General features: G+C 46.8%; 1 protein-coding gene across 2 annotated transcripts in view; it reads left to right on the top strand.

Annotated features, from left to right (window-relative positions):
• Nucleotides 1-18,053, top strand: part of NF2 (NF2, moesin-ezrin-radixin like (MERLIN) tumor suppressor) — a 635,344-nt gene that overhangs the window by 343,488 nt on the left and 273,803 nt on the right. For both annotated transcript variants that reach the window (XM_085636353.1, XM_085636354.1), the window contains exon 11: nucleotides 12,525-12,647. In XM_085636353.1, coding sequence (XP_085492479.1) covers nucleotides 12,525-12,647 — 123 coding nt within the window. The remainder of the gene's footprint in view (nucleotides 1-12,524; nucleotides 12,648-18,053) is intronic.

Genomic DNA, 18,053 nt, shown 5'->3' with positions numbered 1-18,053 from the left:
AAAGGGAATTACCCGTGAATGCCTTGGCAGGGCTCAGCATATACCCCTGCAGTCCAGCAGGGTGGCCAAGCTTGAGGAGCATCAGACAATCGGTACAAGAATAAACATTGTACATGGCACAGCATTTCAATCGTTATCACTGAGGTGTTCAGTAGCGGCAAGCTGAGAGCTGGATGGAGAAGAGCGTTCTGACTTACCGAGTTTTTTGGCAAAGGCTAGGGCGTCTCTGGGGTCTGGGAACACAAGTGTTTTTGTGCCCTGCCTGACTCTCAGCTTTGCCGGGTAGGCCAGTGAGTACGAGACCTCATGTTTTTGGAGAATCCGCTTTGCGGGAAGGAATTCACGATGGGCGGCCTGGACAGTGAGAGTGTAGTCCGGGTAAAACGATAATGAGTTGCCTTGATGAATGAGTTTGCCCTTATCACGAGCCGCGCGGAGGATAGCGTCCCGATCTCTGAAATGTAGGATTTTCACAATGATGGGACGAGGCGGCAGCCCGGGACCAGGCCGAGGGCCAAGGGAACGATGTGCGCGTTGAACAATAAAAACTGGAGAGAAAATGTAATTGAAAAGTTCCTTGACAAGTTGCTCCACAAAATCCTCCATGCGGGAGGTATTGGTGGATTCCGGCACGCCAGTAACGCGGAGGTTGCTCCGTTGCGAGTGCGCTTCCAAATCCTCACTTTTCTCACGAATCACAGCTAGAATTTTGTCCATCTGCAACAGCTTCTGGTGATCCCGGGTGGCAGCATCCTCGGCATCTGATACCCTGGACTCGACGTGGAGGAGGCGATTGTCGTGGGAGTCAACCCGGGCCTTAACAGAGTCCAGGCGGGCGGAGAGTTGGTCCAATTGATTTGCAATGCTGGTGATCGTTGATTTCACGTCTAGCATGATTGCTTTTAGGTCGTCATCGCGAGCAGGAGTCGCATCCGTGAGGGGTACAGAGTCGCCACCATCCGAACTGGCGCCATCCTGGCGAGTAGACTTACGCTGTTCAAATGCAATTTTGGGCTGTTTGGGATCCGTCCTACCCATGATGGTGAGGACCAGGCGGCAGGCCACGCCAGGCAGTGGAGGAGGGGTGGTGCAATCAAGATGAGCTGCAGAAGGGAGTCAGAAGGGCAGGCCCCCCACTCACAGCAGGTAGAAGCGCAGCCAGGAGAGACAGGTGAGGCGACAAACGGTGATGGCGGCCACGGCCAGCCACCAGGAGCAGCAAGCACACTAACCGCTGGTGCAGAGGAGCCGCGAAAAAGCATATGCCGCGGGGAGTCTGCAAGCGCAGTGAGTTCCCCAACAACCCAGCACCTCACCGGAGCCGAGGAACCAGAGGAAGACCAGCAGACGGGCCAGACACCGCAGCAAGGTAAGGTGAACACCCAGCGCAAGGTCCTCCCTGCAAAGCAAATGGCGGTGGCATCGAGTGAACAGTTAAGATGGCAAAAAAAAGTGCAGGATGGCTCCTCAGGGTTTCAAATACCTCCCACCTGAGCACCTGGCGTGTAAAGGAGGGAGATCCACGCCCCTCCAAAAGGTTGTTGAAGCGTGGCCTCGGTATGCAAAGGTACCCTCCGGGGGCTGCGGCACTACCAGATCCGGCGGCAGCGGCCCAGGCCCTGAGGAAAAGTCAGATGCAGTCGCCAAAAAAGGGCAGGCCCCACTCCCGGGGATGGCGGCAAGTAGAGTGCTAAGCGGCCACATCTATAGGAACCGCAGCAGTGTCAGGCATCAATGGCGGGAGCACAGGAGCTGAAGACGGCTGAAATGCCAGAAACCGGTCCTAGGAAGCTTGTTTCCTGTCCAGGGAAGACATGGCTTGGCAGTTCGGGCTGGACTGTTCCCATGAGGCACAGGGTCAGACTGATTTGCATATGGTCATGTCTGAACTGGGGTGGCAGAGTGGGCTATAGAACGGTGATGGATTAAACCCAGATCAGTTGACTGGGGTGAGTGCTTGCAATGTTCAACACTCAGTCCATCATTTCCTTTGGTTTTTGCTTTGTTCGCCATAAGTTGGCAGGGTATGCTCAGACGTGAGTCCCTTGCTCACTTTGCCACTGGATTCAAGCAAGCCTGGCTGAAGACGGCTGAAATGCCAGAAACCGGTCCTAGAAAGCTTGTTTCCAGTCCTGGGAAGACATGGCTTAGCAGTTCGGGCTGGACTGTTCCCATGAGGCACAGGGTCAGACTGATTTGCATATGGCCATGTCTGAACTGGGGTGGCAGAGTGGGCTAAAGAACGGTGATGGATTAAACCCAGATCAGTTGACTGGGGGTGAGTGCTTGCAATGTTCAACACTCCGTCCATCATGTCCTTTGGTTTTTGCTTTGGGAGCACAGGAGTGGCAGGCAGAGCGGACTATGGAGCGGCAACACAGAGAAGGAGCCCGGGGCTCTCACCCGGGGCTCGAGCCAGCCCAGGGAGCCAGCGGAGTGCCACACCACCAGCAGGACCCACCGTGGCAGCATAGGAGGCAGGTAAAGTGAGGGCCCAAAGCGCAGCCCGCCCGATCTGTCCTCCAGTAGTGGTAAAGTCCGGATGTCACCGACAGCAGCCCGGATGATCAAGGGCGCAGGAGAGTTAAGTGCGCCCCGCACCCCACAGCAGGCAGTAGGCCGGGGGACGCACTCCGAACCAGGGCGCCGCCAGCAGGGAGATAAGGGGGGCCCACCGCTCCCGCCACCCGGTCCAGGCGCGCGTGACAACAATGTAGTGCGGCCGGGTTAGGAGGAAAATGGCGCCGCGGCCCACACCGGGCGGTACAGCCCGTGAGCCCCCGCCCCACCAGAGACTGCCACCGCGGCCGCAGCACTCACCAGACCACACCGCGTGGAGCCCACCGTTGTCCCACTGGCAGTGGAGGTCCCGGGAGTTCCGTACAGGAAGCGCTGGAGGAGGGCCGGATCCGATCGGCCCCTTCACGCAGGGTAGGCGCTGATTTCAGGCGGTGCTACTCGGTCCCAAGTTGCCACCAGGAGACTGAAGCGGGATCAAACGGCTCCGCCGGAGGCTCAGACTTGGGACATGCTGTAAAGAGTCAGGTTTGAGCGCGATGTCTGCAGGATGGTGTCGGATAATAGAGCTTGGCCGGCAGAGCCCACTCAGAGTGCGGCCATCTTGCAGCCGGCCAAGCGATGCCCCCTACTCACTATACTTTCTCATACCCAAAAAGGACGTCTCTCTCAGGCCTATATTAGACCTCAGAGACCTAAACCTGTATATCCAATCAGATAATTTTCACATGGTAACACTCCAACAAGTGCTCCCACTCCTTCAGCAAGGCGACTTTTTGTCTACTTTATACTTAATGGACGCGTACTTCCATATTCCAAAACATCCAGCTCATTGCAAATATCTCAGGTTTGTGGTAGCGAGACAACATTACCAGTTCAAAGTGTTCACATTCGGAGTCACCACTGCTCCCAGAGTATTCACCAAATGCCTGGCAGTAGTCACGGCTCATCTGCAAAGACAACACATTCACGTCTTTCCATAATCAGACGACTGGCTCATCAAAGCCAGTTCACAAGCAAAGTTTCTACACCACAATCCCAAAACAGTGCAGGTGCTCCACGATCTCTGATTCACAGTAAATCTGTTGAAGTCCCATCTCCAACCCTCCAGCACGCAAGCATACTTGGGAGCCACTCTCGATACACAAAAAGCTCTAGCCTGTCCCAATACAACAATAATCCGCAATATTCAGGCTCTAATTTCCCAGTTCCAGCCCAACCACTCATGACCAGATCCGGTATTCATGCAACTACTAGGAATGATGGCGTCTTGCATCCTAATAGTTCCCTACGCAAGACTTCAAATGTGTCCCCTTCATGAATGCTTAGCACATCAGTGAAATCAGTCTCTGGGTTAATTAGCAGATCTAGTGTTGGTGGACGGCCGCACTCATCGCTCTCTGCAGTGGTGGAATCCACAAAACCTTTCCAAAGGGCGGCCCTTCTTCGACCCAGCTCCACAGACAGTGCTAACAGCAGACGCATCGCTCACTGGTTGGGGAGCTCATCTCCAAACTCTCACAATTCAGGGCATGTGGAGTCAACAGCAAAAGCAACTTCACATAAATCATCTAGAGCTGCTAGCAGTATTTCTAGCGCTCAAAGCCTTTCTAACTCACCTTGTAGGCAAAGCTGTCCTGATACGCACAGACAACATGACAGCCATGTATTACATACAGAAACAGGGAGGGACACACTCTCTCCATCTGTCACACCTTACACAGGCCATTTGGAGGTGGGCCATACATCACAAAATCTATCTCCTAGCAGAACACCTTCCAGGAGTAGACAATCCAATTGCAGATCTGCTCAGCAGACAGAGACAACAGATTCACGAGTGGGAACTCCACCCTCAAATTCTCCTCCTGTTCTTTCAGATGTGGGGCTTCCCAGACATAGATCTGTTCGCCACACACCAAAATGCCCAAGCTTAGCCTCCAGGTATCCACACCCATTGTCCAAAGGCAATGCACTATGGATGAACTGGTCAGGGATATTTGCCTATGCTTTTCCGCTTCTCCCACTCATCCCGCTAGTGGTTCGGAAGCTCAAGCAAACATCCCTCACTCTAATCCTAGTAGCTCCCACATGGGCCGGTCAACCTTGGTTCACCACCCTGTTGGAGCTCTCAGTAGTTCCTCATCAAAAACTACATCTCACATCCAATCTCCTCACGCAGAGCCATGGAGAGATAAGACACCCAGATCCCGAACATCTCAACCTAGCGATCTGGCACCTGAAGTCATAGAGTTTGGCTATCTAAATCTACCGCCAAACTGTATGAACATCATTAAAGAGGTTAGAAGACCTACTACAAGAGCTTGCTGTGCAACCAAAGAGAAACGGTTTATTATTTATTGTAATAACAACCATATCAACCAGCTTGATGCTTCCGTTCAAAATATCACTTTCTATTTACTGCATTTACAACGGTAAAACATAGCATACACATCTATACTCTTTCATCTTGCTGCAATAGCCGCATACCTTCAAAATAGACAACATCTGTCCCTTTTCAGAGTGCCTGTTATTAAGGCCTTTTTGGAAGGACTCAAGAGTTTTTCCTCCAAGACTTCCACCTGCTCCAGTGTGGAATCTTAATATTGTCCTTACCAGACAAATGGGTCCACCCTTCGAGCCATTGCATAAATGTGATCTGCAATTTCTCACTTGGAAAGTTGCTTTCCTCATTGCCATCACATCGCTGAGGAGAGTGGGTGAGCTTCAGGCACTAACCATAGAAGAAACATTTTTACAAGTACACCCAAACAAAGTGGTTCTTCGCTCTAACCCTAAATTTGTACCCAAAGTAGTTTCTGCCTTCCACATTAATCAATCTGTTGAGTTGCCGGTGTTCTTTCCTCAACCTGATTCTGTGGCAGAACGTGCTCTACACACCTTAGATGTTATTACTCTATTACATAGAAAGAACAAAACCTTTTCGTAAAACTAAACAACTCTGTCGCTTTTGCTCCACCTCACAAAGGCAATCCCATTTCTAAATCAGGCATTGCACAGTGGACAGTCAAATGTATTCAGACATGTTATGCAAAAGCAAAGAGATCTTCACCAATTCCCCCTAGAGCGCATTCCACTCGCAAACTAGGGGCTTCTATGGCTTTCTTAGGAAACATTCCCATAGCTGACATCTGTAAAGCTGCCACATGGTCTAAACCTCACACATTCACAAAACACTATTGTGTAGATGTGTTAGCAAGACAGCAAGCTAATGTAGGCCAGGCAGTTCTTCATACACACTATCGAACCACTGCAACAGCTACAGTTTAGCCACCGCTTTGAGAGATTACTGCTGTATAGTCTATGCAAGGCATGTGATCTACAGCTCACATACCTCGAATGGAAAATGCTACTTACCCAGTATGCATCTGTTCTTGGCATGTAGAGCTGTAGATTCACATGTGCCCACCCGCCTCTCTGAGAACCTATGCCTGTTGCAGTAATATCTTACTTAGATACATACAAATGGACATCTCTATTCTACTCTTACTAACTCCATTCTAACCCTCTGCGGGAAAACAATCTTACTATGGAGTCGATGCCCATGCTCCATATCAGCGAAAGGAGAAGAAGTCACACATTACCTCACATGCTTTTTTATCAAGAACATCTACTTTTATCACCACCCTCCAACCATCAATGCAATAGTAGTATGGCAACTAAGTTGCTATATTTGAGCCCTGCATTAAAATAGGTGTCTGGTCCTTTCCTAAAGTTCTCCCTGATGTCCCTGTTCCGCAGATACCACGGGTCTATTCTGTGGCAAGTACGAAGCCTCGGGTCGGCCCACTCAACAGGACTCCCACTGGGGAATAAACAGAGATCCCCTGTGCATGATGTGACGCGGCCTGGAAGTTGTCTACAGGTGTATGGTGGGTAAAGATGTAGTCAGACGGAAGAAACTACAGTGTGTTGAAGAGAAATACGTGTACAGTCGTCGTGTGTTGTGTTTGCGCCATTTCAGACCTATCGCTTCTAGGAAGGACTGCAGTGGTCCCAGTTCACCCTGGGGGTTAGCTTTACTCATTCTATCAACCCCAGGCTCCAGTACCGCATTCATGTCACCTCCCAGTATAATGATTCCAGTTGGCATGTCTAAGATTAGAGCGCTGATGACAAGAAGGGCAGTTGCATGCAGTCTTGGTATATATAGGTAACAAATGTTGAGTGTAATGCCCTCCCAAATTCCTGATATAGCCACATAGCAACCGAGGGGCCTCATGCCATGTGTGGTGAGTGATAAATGGTACTGATTGCTTGATTAGGATGCCTGACCCTTGCAAGTCTGTTGTATAGCTTGCGTGTGCCAGTAGTGTGTAGCCAGATCGGTCTAAGGCCCAGTATTGGTTTCCACAGAGATGTGTTTCCTGGATGAACACTAGGATGAACACTAGGTCAGGGGCATGTCGACGCTGGTGTTTGAGCACAAGCGTGGGTTTAATTTTGCTATCCAGACCATTCACATTCTGTGTTTATATGTTCAGCTGCGTGCATACTTCTTTTGGGGTAGCAATGATGTGTGTGTGGGTCTCTGTACCCTGAGGAGATTCTATGCCTGCATGCTTCCTCCGTACCCTGTAGTTTAGCCCCGTCCCTCCTAACCTCCCTGTAGATGAGTGACTACTAGAACAGATCAACATAGTGAAGAACAAAAACATTTGATCCAAACCAAAAAACTCCCCCCTCCGTGCCACATTGCATTGTGAGTCTAAAACCACCCCGTGCCCCACTTGCAGAGTGCTTGTTTGCCCAAAAGAATTGTCAAGTAATGTGGGTGGGCTAAAGCAGCCATACCATTTTAAATCAATATTGTTTGAACGAATCATGGTATCCCCAATTGCATGTGGAAGATATTTGTCGTGATTGAATGATTTCTTCCCATCATTCCATCTGCTACCTTCCCGGCATTTCCCACCCCATTTCACCACCGCAGCTCTGCTAAATTGCCCATCTGACCCTGTACAATATCAAACAGTTTCAGTAACGCATAACCCACAAGGGTCAGCCACTCACGTGTCCATGGGAGAGTCCTGTTTCTGCTGCACATCAGGAGAGGCAGAGCTTCGTAGGTCCTGGTTGTTACTTGGGTATGCTGCTCCCTAGTGCCCTTCTGGTCAGCAACATGCCATACCTTGATCCAATCCACTGCCTCTTCTGGGGAGGCGAAATGCCACATCTTGCCCTCTGTCATCACTCGCAGTCAAGCTGGGTATAAGATCATGTATTTTAGTTATTTGACAAATTTCCATCTTTGTCTTTGCACTTGTAGGGTGATGGCTGGAAAAAAATCGAATAATGGTGTTTTCGAATTGGAGGCCGCCATGGGTATGGGCTGCCTGAAGGATCGCGTCCCAATCTCTGTAGTTAAATAGCCTGGCCATAATAGATTGTGGAGGGGTGTCCAGTCGCGGTGGGTGCCCAGGTGTCCTGTGCGCTCTTTCTATTGAAAAGAAGTTGGATAATCTCATGGGGCAAAGAGTGTTTAAGATGAGGTCCTCCAGGAAGGGATTAACACTAGGTCTCTCAACCCCCTCGGGAACCCCCAACACACGAATATTGTTGCGTCTAGCTCTCCCCTCTCGGTCTTCCGGGTTAGTGGTAATGGCTGCATTCTGTTTTGCTAGGGTCTGGACCTGTTCCTCCAATTTTGTGCAGTCTTAGTCATTGAAAATAAAAGGAAACACATTGCCACTTCCGTCCATTATCGCTGTTAGCTGCTGGCTCATCTCACAAAAACTGCATTGTTTTATGTTTTTTTGTACATAATTACTTTTGAGAAACTGGTTACATCCGTGTGCTGAGCACTTCTTACAATGTGATGATAATGCTCAAGAGTGAAATGTAAAGAATATGTGGATAATGGAAAAACAGAGCAACCTTTGAAAGTCTGACGGCAGGAAGTGTATTGTAATAATTGAAGAATGTGTGGAAGTAGACTTTAGTGCTTCATATTTGCTTCTGTAGGACACTTGAAGCTTTAGAGTTTATAGGCGTTTTCTTTTGTGATGCTTGTATGTTGAATCATCTTAATGCTAAAACATGCTTAATCTTCTTTTGACAGGTTTAATGGTGATTTTTGGTTAGAGATTTTAAAATACTTTGTTATTGCAATAGTCGATAGCAACATATGTATGGCTAAAATGATAAAAGGGTGGTTTCTCACCTAGGAGCCTTGTGTTGTCTCAGTCATTGAGCTTAGATCCCATGGTGCCATCAGAGCCACATCCCCAAAGTAAGTACAACAGTTCCACTAGGTGCTATTCGTTGGCACCACCTGTTTTTCTTGCAGACAATCCACTGCCCTCTTCTTTCATGATCAATGGAGACCTCGTTGGTTGAAAGCTCTGCTTCCTGCTGGCAAATGTGTTCTGGAGCCCCACATTCAGTTCCCTTCTTAGCACCCTTTGAAGACTGGGCATAATCTACAAACATGTACATCTTTAGAATATATTCAGGCTACAGAAACAGAGTTACAGTCTGGCTAATACAGTTCTTATGATACCTTTCTATGAACTCTTGTTCCATAAAGGCTTTCTACATACACTAAGTTTATATAACAAAATATTGTGGTAATATTTAATATGTTTCCCACCCAAAGTGGTAAAACCTACTGAAATGTGTAGAATGCCGTTATCTTTTCAGTATATTTTATTTGAGTTTTAGATTGACCTGAGTGTATCTAATAAGCACTTCAAACATAGAACCAACAGAACCACTATAGCAATACTCGTGTTTCCCACTCCCCTCCTTCTCCCACCCCCCTGAAATTCCACAATGCATACATGTTACGTTGGGTTGATCTTTGCCCTATTGCCCCCGTTCCGAGGTCTGGGTCTCCTTCATATGTCCGTTACTTCCCTGTCTGTGCAGTGTTTTCCCTTCTTTTACTCCTGGCACGTTATTTCTTGGGTCCTGCATCACTAGTCACACGTGGGCAATCTTCCCCACACTTTTTTGGGGGCATTGCCTTCCCTCATATACCATTTTTCCCCTCGTTCTACATATGTTCATTCCCATTGACCAGTCTAGGAGTCTTCAGCAGGTTTTGCTACCCCATTTCCGGGCAATTTCCCTTTTTGCTAGCATAAATCTTAGGTTGATTAGTAATTTCTTATAGGATGTTGCCTTGGATTCCCTTGATATTCCCAATAGTACCAGTGGGGCATAGTAGGGTATTAATAATATATAGCATAGTACAGCACATTTACTCTTAGATTTGAAAATAGCAGTTTTTTAATCTTATAACCGTATCTCAAAATTGTTGTATAGAGGTTATAAGATTTTTGTTCCCTTCAGGTTTCAAATAATGCCTTTGCCATTTGTACATGGAATTGTGTTGTTTTAATGAGTGTTCTGTAGGTTCTAGGTAGAAACTACAACCATGATCAGATCAGAAATATTAGTAGAATCACCACAGGCATCTTTTTATGTGCCTGGGTGTTCACAGTACACAATAACTCCTGTAAATAGGCCTAGTCATTTCCAAGTGGCTGCATAGCCTCTGCTATAAATGGGAAACAAAATTGCCTGTTATCCTGACCCATACAAGTTGGAGGAAGGGCAAAACTGGTTATGTATTCATTCGCAGAGAGTAGAAATGGTTTCCTTACCTTTTGATGTTGAAGTGTTCGACCCTACAAATGACAGGTGAGCCCCTTTGCTCCTCTCCAGATTAGAAACATTTTCCTTTGCCTAGTCACTCAGCGTAACTCTCAGTCCTAGATTTAACTTTGGACATGTGGAAAAAGATCTAGCTCTTCATTTTGGTTTAAACAATTATTTGTTGGTGTTGAGTTTTCCAATTAAGAACAATAAACACTTTGACTGGTCAAGAATTACACAAATTCACTAATTGTCCATGTAGCCGCGTCAGTGGATATGAAGATGCGAGATTCAGAGTGCGGGTCCAATATGTGGCGGTGAGTGCCAGAGATGACATGCTGCCACAGGTGCAGCCCAATGATAACGTACAGATGATGCTTGTGGCGCAGGGATCATGGAAGTAGGGTGTCGTCGCGGGTAAGACTGAGAAAGTGATGAAGCAGGCTATCCCACACGGGGAAGATTGGACGCCTACGCTGCCAATGACCTTTTCGAAGCTTTGCTCCCAGTCCTCCCCACCGCTGTACAGCCCCATGCCAGGACGCCAATCGAGGGGCCCGGGGTGAGCGTCAGTTAAGGGTGATAGTGTGCTTGGCGAGGAGTACTGCAAGACTGGCAAATCGTGCCCTGACCGCTGCCCTCACCGCTATCCGCTGCCCTGACCGCTATGCGCTGCCCATGCTCAAACATGTCCGAAGGAGCAGGCCTCCTCGGTAGCTATGTCCAGGAGTTCTGTTGCCTCGTGGAGTGTCCTGTGGATCGCCTTCCAATAAGCGGAGCGGGCGGGACATCACTAGAGCACGTGCCAGAGGTCCGCTGAGATCTCCTGGTGGGGAGCCTAAACAGGGGCCTTTGTGCATCATTGATAATAGAGAAGACAATGACTTGATAGCTCCTTAAGGGACTGCGGGCCGTGCAGCTGAATGTATGACACCAGCTCTGGATACACATAGTGTAAAACAAACAGAACTTGCTTTAATGGATTTATGAAGTAGCTCTTAAGTTTGTGCTGTGGTGTTCATCCTGTGCGATATGCAGGCTTCAGTCTAAAGACTTTAAAGGATGTGCTACCCGAACGTTTGACGTTGTTCCCTTCTAGATAAATGTTGGTATGAATCTGACCCACCGGTATATTATTGCTTTCATAGCGAGTGAGCTCATCTTTCACAAGTTCTCTCTCAGTTTCCTTACCGTTCCAGAGATCAATCACTCTGCCTCCTTCTCTAGACCCCAGGATGGGGCAACATTACAAATCGGATTAGAGAAGTAAAAAATGCAAAGAAATAACACTGGCTCTCTGTCACATTTGAAAGAAATGTCTCAGACTGGCATGGTTACTGTGAACCGTGGCACACAGAATACTTGTCTGCATTTTCATTTTCTCCATTCTTGTGCCCTTACCAGCTGCCAAATCAGCAGTAGTCACTTTAAAGATCATATGCTTATTGATCTAATCTGCAGGCCAGCCACCTGATCATCCTATACGCTTTTTCAGGCATTTTCGTGAGGATCAGCTCCAGCAAAGCAGCACTGTTTGCCTAATGCCAGTGCTGACGCTGTTGTCTTTTGTCCCAATTCAGAAGAAGAGAAGGTGTGGATACAAGGATCATAATATCAGTCGCCTGTTGTCACTTTAGACAACTGAGATTACCTGTGCTTTCACTAAACCCCCTTCTAAACTACAACCCAGTTGCAATCTCTTTGTTGATCGGAGTTGTTAAGGAACTGCATTGTGAAGAATACATGGAGCTCACAGCATCTGGGTCAGTGGTACATAATATATATTTTGTGTTTTTTTTTTTTTTATTTCAAAATGCTTAATTGAATTTTTTTTAAAGGAAACACATATACACAATAATACTGTAGCAGGGTTAGCATACGATATAAGATAAGTGTAAGGCAAGGTTATCACATGTACATTCACAGAGTGGTGTTAATACGCTTATATGAGTATCAATAATCTAACCCAATTGATCACTAATAGAAAAAGAAAAGAAAGGGAAAGCCAGGCAAAAAGGAAGGAAAAGGAGAGAGAGAAGAGCAAGAAAAGGGGGCGACGGCGTATCAAGCGATACCATATATTTCCACAATTTTACATATGTTGGCACGAGGGCAGTTCATTCTTGGTAGGCCTAGCATATACCAACCTAGTACAGGTCATACCAATTACATACTTATATTAAAGTAATATTGTTTATTACTACTTACCTAATTTTCACTAGGGGCAGTGATCCAGCATGTTGTGAATTGCTAGGATTTAGGAGTCAACTACAGCAGGTTAGTAACTAAGTTATATTCCCTTCCTGAAACTTACCTTTTGCTAATGTTCTCAATGGTTCACTGGTTCAGTATCATTCGTTCCTATGAAACTTCCCTTGCTTTGACAGATGGAGCGTCAGCGGCTAGCAAGAGAGAAACAAATGCGAGAAGAGGCGGAGCGCTCTCGAGACGAAATGGAAAGGAGACTGCTTCAAGTAAAAGAGGAAGCTCAGATGGCCAATGATGCACTGGTAGGTTTGTCATTTCTTGAATGCATCTCTTTTATATACTGCTCCGTGATGTGAGGGCTAGTTTAATGTCTCTGAATTCTTTCAGGATATCCATTGGTACTATGCTTTAATTGTCTCTTGTTCGTCAGTCTTGCACAAACCAAACATTATACTGTGAGACTCAGTATTTCTTCTCCATAGTTAACTCCTCTAGAGCGATAGATGCGCGCAGCTTGAATAGCTGACACTCAAACGTTTTGCTGCTAGTTGGGAGAGTCCATGTTCAGTGTCACTGAATCTGTGGCAGGGACCTACATCATGCAAGCAGTGCTTCTGATGCTTTCGCTGTCTCTTATACGACATGTTTTATTCTGCCCTGTTATCCCTCTCCATGTGCGATGCATAAATCTGCCTGATAGCACGCCTCATTTACAACTTTTATCCCAGTTTTAGATGCAAAAGTATATGCGGTATTACACCACTTATAGTATCACCGTTCCTCAAATGTTTGGCACCATTACTCATATTGTGACATTCTGCTTTAAATACGCTGGCTAAGCCTAACTGATGTTCCAGTACCCATATCAAGTGCCAATTTCCATGATGCTACCTAATGTCAGAAGAGCTGGTCAGTGCTTCATGTTAATGTTATTGGTCCTGACTCTGAACTCCTCCATGAGTCTACGTCATTTGAAGGTCTTCCTTGCACATTTCTAATGTCTGTGGTGGGATTCGTCCAATGTGGTATTTCCCCCAAAACACCCTTCCCTGGTTCATTGTTTCCTGAGGTTCTGTTGAGCTTGAAACATTGTTCCCCAATTGATTGAAAGACTGCCCACGACCCTCTCCTCTGACTCCATTTGAGGTGGATAATATTATGAAATGCTGAGACACAGAAAACTCTGTTTTCTGTCATTTAATCCAACATCTGATACTTTCAGGTCTTGGCTATGGACATCTTAAGGGGTCCTTGTCATCTCCCCAGCTGGTTCTTGTGCACCCTGCTCACGCTGTTTTCAGTCCCTTCCCCGCCTCTCATCCCACTTCCCATTTTAAATATTTTATTTTTATTGTTTGTTGTTATAATTTACTGGGGGACGGCAGCTGCAAAGTGCTACCAAGTTGCTCACTCCCTTTTTTGTTTTACATTTTTTAAAACTTTTTGTTAGTGTTTCAAAATGAGAACCCTCCGTGTTAGGATTGTGAATTAAAAATGGGTGCCATGTATCATTGCACATGTGCATGCATGCGTACTCATTGATGGCCAATTTGAAGTGGGTAAATAGCCCATTTCACAATTCCTGGCTGTGCATCTGCATGAGTTACAATTCATGTATCTAATAGAGACTTCTAGCCGCAGATCCCTTCCCTTAGAAATATCCGCAAGCATCAGACTGGATCCGGACATTTTTCATGAGCAGTACCCCTGCATGCCGGTAGGTGACCGCGATCTGCTCCGGGTGGCGTCGGCAGCTTCATCTGTGCCGGATGTGACGTGCGCGGTGCCTATGTAGGTGCCACCCCAGCACCCTGACGCCCGTTCTTTTCGCGCCAGTCAGCACAGATCCCGGGAGAGCTACTCCGTTAGTCACTTTTTGACTGAGCTTTATTGACGTTTTGTCAGAAAATTTTTAAGAGTTCTTCTCCTGGTGTGGAAACGATGTCTACTAGGAAGACCGGCTTCAAGCCCTCTGGCGCCTGTCATCGACAGATGTCGATGACTGACCCGCATCTTGTTTGCCTCGGTGCCTGGCGCACGACCACGACGTGAAGACCTGCACTGATTACCACGTTATGCACCCCAAGGCCTTGACGAAGCAGTCCCTCAAGCTCCTTTCCGTCCGACAAGCGATGTCGCGACGGTCTTGATCCCGGTCGAGAGGAAGGTCCCAGGATCGGTTGTGGAGCCCAGGGTTGGCCTCACATTTCAATTCATCGGGCTAATCACGTAAGCCCCACAAATACCAGAAAAATCCATCGGCCAACGAAATGAGAAAGCATCGACATTTGAGGCCTGGCTCCGCTGTTGGGCCAGCGCCTGCGTCTGCTCTTTGCTTCCCTGACCGGTTGCCTCATATTTGAGCGGGCTGTTCCTGCTGGTGCGCCTTCAGGCCCTGTGGGTTTAGGAGGGGCCCCTACTGGTCATACCACCTCGAGCTTTTCCGGCGCCGGTTCTGATGCTGGTTCTCCTGGCGCTGTCCTCATTCTGATCCCTGGCTCCGACACAGAGCCGGAGGGGTCTCATCCGACACATGCTCTGGAGCCAAGCCTTCCAGGCCAGTGCCTTAGTCTTATTCCTATGGGCAAGGACTCAAGGAGGATTGGAAGAGGTCGCTGGACCCTGACGAATACAAGCCTTTAGATCAACAGATGGACTGGTGTGAGGACTTGATGGAGGCCAGTGGACTGGACACTTTTCCAGATACTGGCACGCTTCCCCCCCCTACCGTGTCTACGAAGGAGGGAGCACCCTTTGCAATGGTGATGAGAAGGGCGGCTGAGGTTCTAGACCTTAGTCTGCCATCTGTGGCAGTCAAGACAGACATCTTGACTGAGCTGCTTCAGCCAGGAGTGACCCATTTACAACCACTTCTCCCATTCAATTAATCCCTTACTGACATCTGTTAAAATTCAGAAGTCAAGGAAGACAAGACGATGTAAGTAGATGAGTTCTTTATTCTGGTCATCCACTCTCCACACTCAGTGCCAGCATTCTATTGTCAACTCTAGGTAGAACATTCCATTTTATACACGGAGGGAGGGGAGTACTGGGGGGAAGGAACCATAGGGATGAGGAGGTAAGAAGGTGCAGAATGTAAATACAAGGAAGGTTACAACACATCTCCCTATATAGGGGAGGGAGAAATGATGCTAAGTTCAAAAGTCTGTCACCACTCCATGTCTGTCCATTCTCTAGGCGAACCACATTCCTGCCTACCTTGACCAAGCGTTGAGGAGGTTGGAATTTGCTCTGACCTATATGCACGTGGTTGGATTTCCTTACTAGTACGGGGTTGTCAGCCTTGAGGTTATGCTCCTTAACACCATGTTTCTGATCATACCAATTTTTGTAATTCCTTTGATGTTGTAGAATTTTCCTTTGACCCTCCCAGCGGTTGGAATCCACTTTCTTACCTTCCTCCAACCACAGAGGGTTCATCTTGGTGCTTGGCTCTCTCCCTCTTAGCGCAACTAAGGGAGATATCCCTGTGATGAGGTTAGGTGCAGTGTGATATGCCCATGTGCACTCTTTAAGGGAGTCATCTATCTTGTGGCCATTAGTGATAGCCAGTTGGAAATGTTCCTTTATTATGCGGTTTGTTCTTTCCACTAGTCCATTGGCCGTGGGACAGTAGAGTGCAGTTTTCTCATTTTTGATATTTAATTCCTTCTAGGAACTCCCTCATCTCCTCAGGAGTAAATTATACTCCGTTGTTTGTGACCAAAATTGCAGGTATCCCTTCATTGCAAAAGATATTTTTTGAGCAATGTTGTAAGTCCGCTTGTTGTGGTAGAAGATTTACATTTGAAATTAATCCATTGGGAGGTATAGTATGTTAAAACAAACATAAATCTCTTTTGGGGCTCCAAAACCTCCATTGGGCCAATTGTCAATGGCTAGTTTAGTCCATGGCACCACAGGTACCTCCACCAGAGATAAAGGGACTTTGCGCAGGGTTTTGCTATTATCTCTTTTTGCACAGCTGATGCACTCTTTGACTTTTAGCTCTACCATTGAATCCATTTTGGGAACCCAGAAGCAATTTCTTACTTTATTCTTCATGATGCTCCTGCCTAGGTGTCCCTCGTGGGCCAGATCTATTATTTTACTCCTGAGGTCAAAAGGAGGAAAAATATATCCATTGTGATATAGTTTGTCGTCTATAAGTGTAAGTTTGAATCTTACCTCCCAAAACTCCATTATTCCTTCTGCGACCTCACTAAATTTTTCAGGCCAGCCATTGACAATTAAGTCTTTCAAGGTGTTCATATTGACGTCTTTTGTCTTGCTTTCTTCCCATTCATCTCTAGTCTGGGACTGTAGTTGGATGGCTAGGATGGGGACATCAATTGTTTTTCATTATTACTAGTATTTAAGGAGGACCTTGAAAGGTAATCCGCCACAACATTCTCTAATCCAGGTAAGTATTCAACCTTAAAGCAAACGTTTTCCAATCCCAGGACCCATTTGGATATGCCTGGGGAACTGCATTGAACTTTTTTTGATGAAAACATGAATGTTAGGGGCTTTTGGTCTGTACGGATGGTGAGTTTGGTACCCCATATATAAAATTTAAAGTGATTAACGGCCCAAAAGCATGCTAGGGACTCGGGGAACGGGAGGCGAAAGCTATGATGGTTTCACCACTTTCCACTCTTTGAGATAGTGACGCCCCGACCCTTTGTTAGATGCGTCTGTAGTTAATATAGTTTTCTTTTTGGGGTCAAAGGATCCCAGGGCGGGTGACTCAATGACCTCCTTCTTCAACATGTCCACCATTTTACTGTACTTCTCTTCCCACATGAATTCTTTGCCTTTTTAAAATTATTCTTGTAACTCTTCACACTTTTCAGAATATTTTTTTTTTTTTTACAAATTTGGCCATATATTCGATAAGGCCTAAGAAGGATATAAGTTCCTCTTTGTTAGTAGGGTATGGAGCATCTCTAACAGCTTGAATTAAACTGTATTTATGTCTAAAACCTTCTTGAGAAATGGTGCACCCAAGGTAGTCCATGAACTTACTTTAATCTTTCACTTGTTGAGTTTTACTGTCAACCCTGCTTCTGAAAGTCTCTTACAAACTGTCTTAAAAATTATGTTGTGCTCTTTGGCAGATGACCCATAAATCAATATATCATCTTGGAAGCCCATGAGGACTTGCTGTATCATTTTCTGGTAAACTGCCGCAGCAGAGGCAAGTCCAAAGGGCATCCTGACAAACATATATTCTCCAAAAGGAGAGATGAACGCCGTTAAAGGTCTAGACTCAGGGTGTAGTTCCGCTTGGTGGTATGCCATTGATAGGTCAACGACCGAAAAAAAACTTGGCCTCCCCCCATGGTGCTCAGCATCTCGTTTATATTGGAGAGGGGAAACCTCTCTACCCATATATTGTCATTGAGACTGCGCAGATCAACACAGAGGCAAATGCCTTCCCCATTGGCCTTGAATGCTATAACTATAAGTGCTAACCACTCCGAGGATTCTATGGGTTGGATGACACTGGTCTAACTCCTTCTTGAGAGACTCTCTCATAAGGAGAGGAACCGGGCGGGGTTTGTGAACCACTGGTTCGGCTCCTTGTTTAATCTTTATTCTGTGCTGGAAGTCTTTCAGTAAGCCCAGTTTATCCACGAATAATTCAGGAAATGCCTCACATAGCGTACATTTACTATTGGAACCTTCAACAAGGATGACTTGAT

Source organism: Triturus cristatus, chromosome 11 (genome assembly GCF_964204655.1).
Source record: "Triturus cristatus chromosome 11, aTriCri1.1, whole genome shotgun sequence".
Lineage (NCBI taxonomy): Eukaryota > Metazoa > Chordata > Amphibia > Caudata > Salamandridae > Triturus > Triturus cristatus.
Note: the sequence above shows the minus strand (reverse complement) of the source record. Positions and strands in the feature narration are given on the sequence as shown.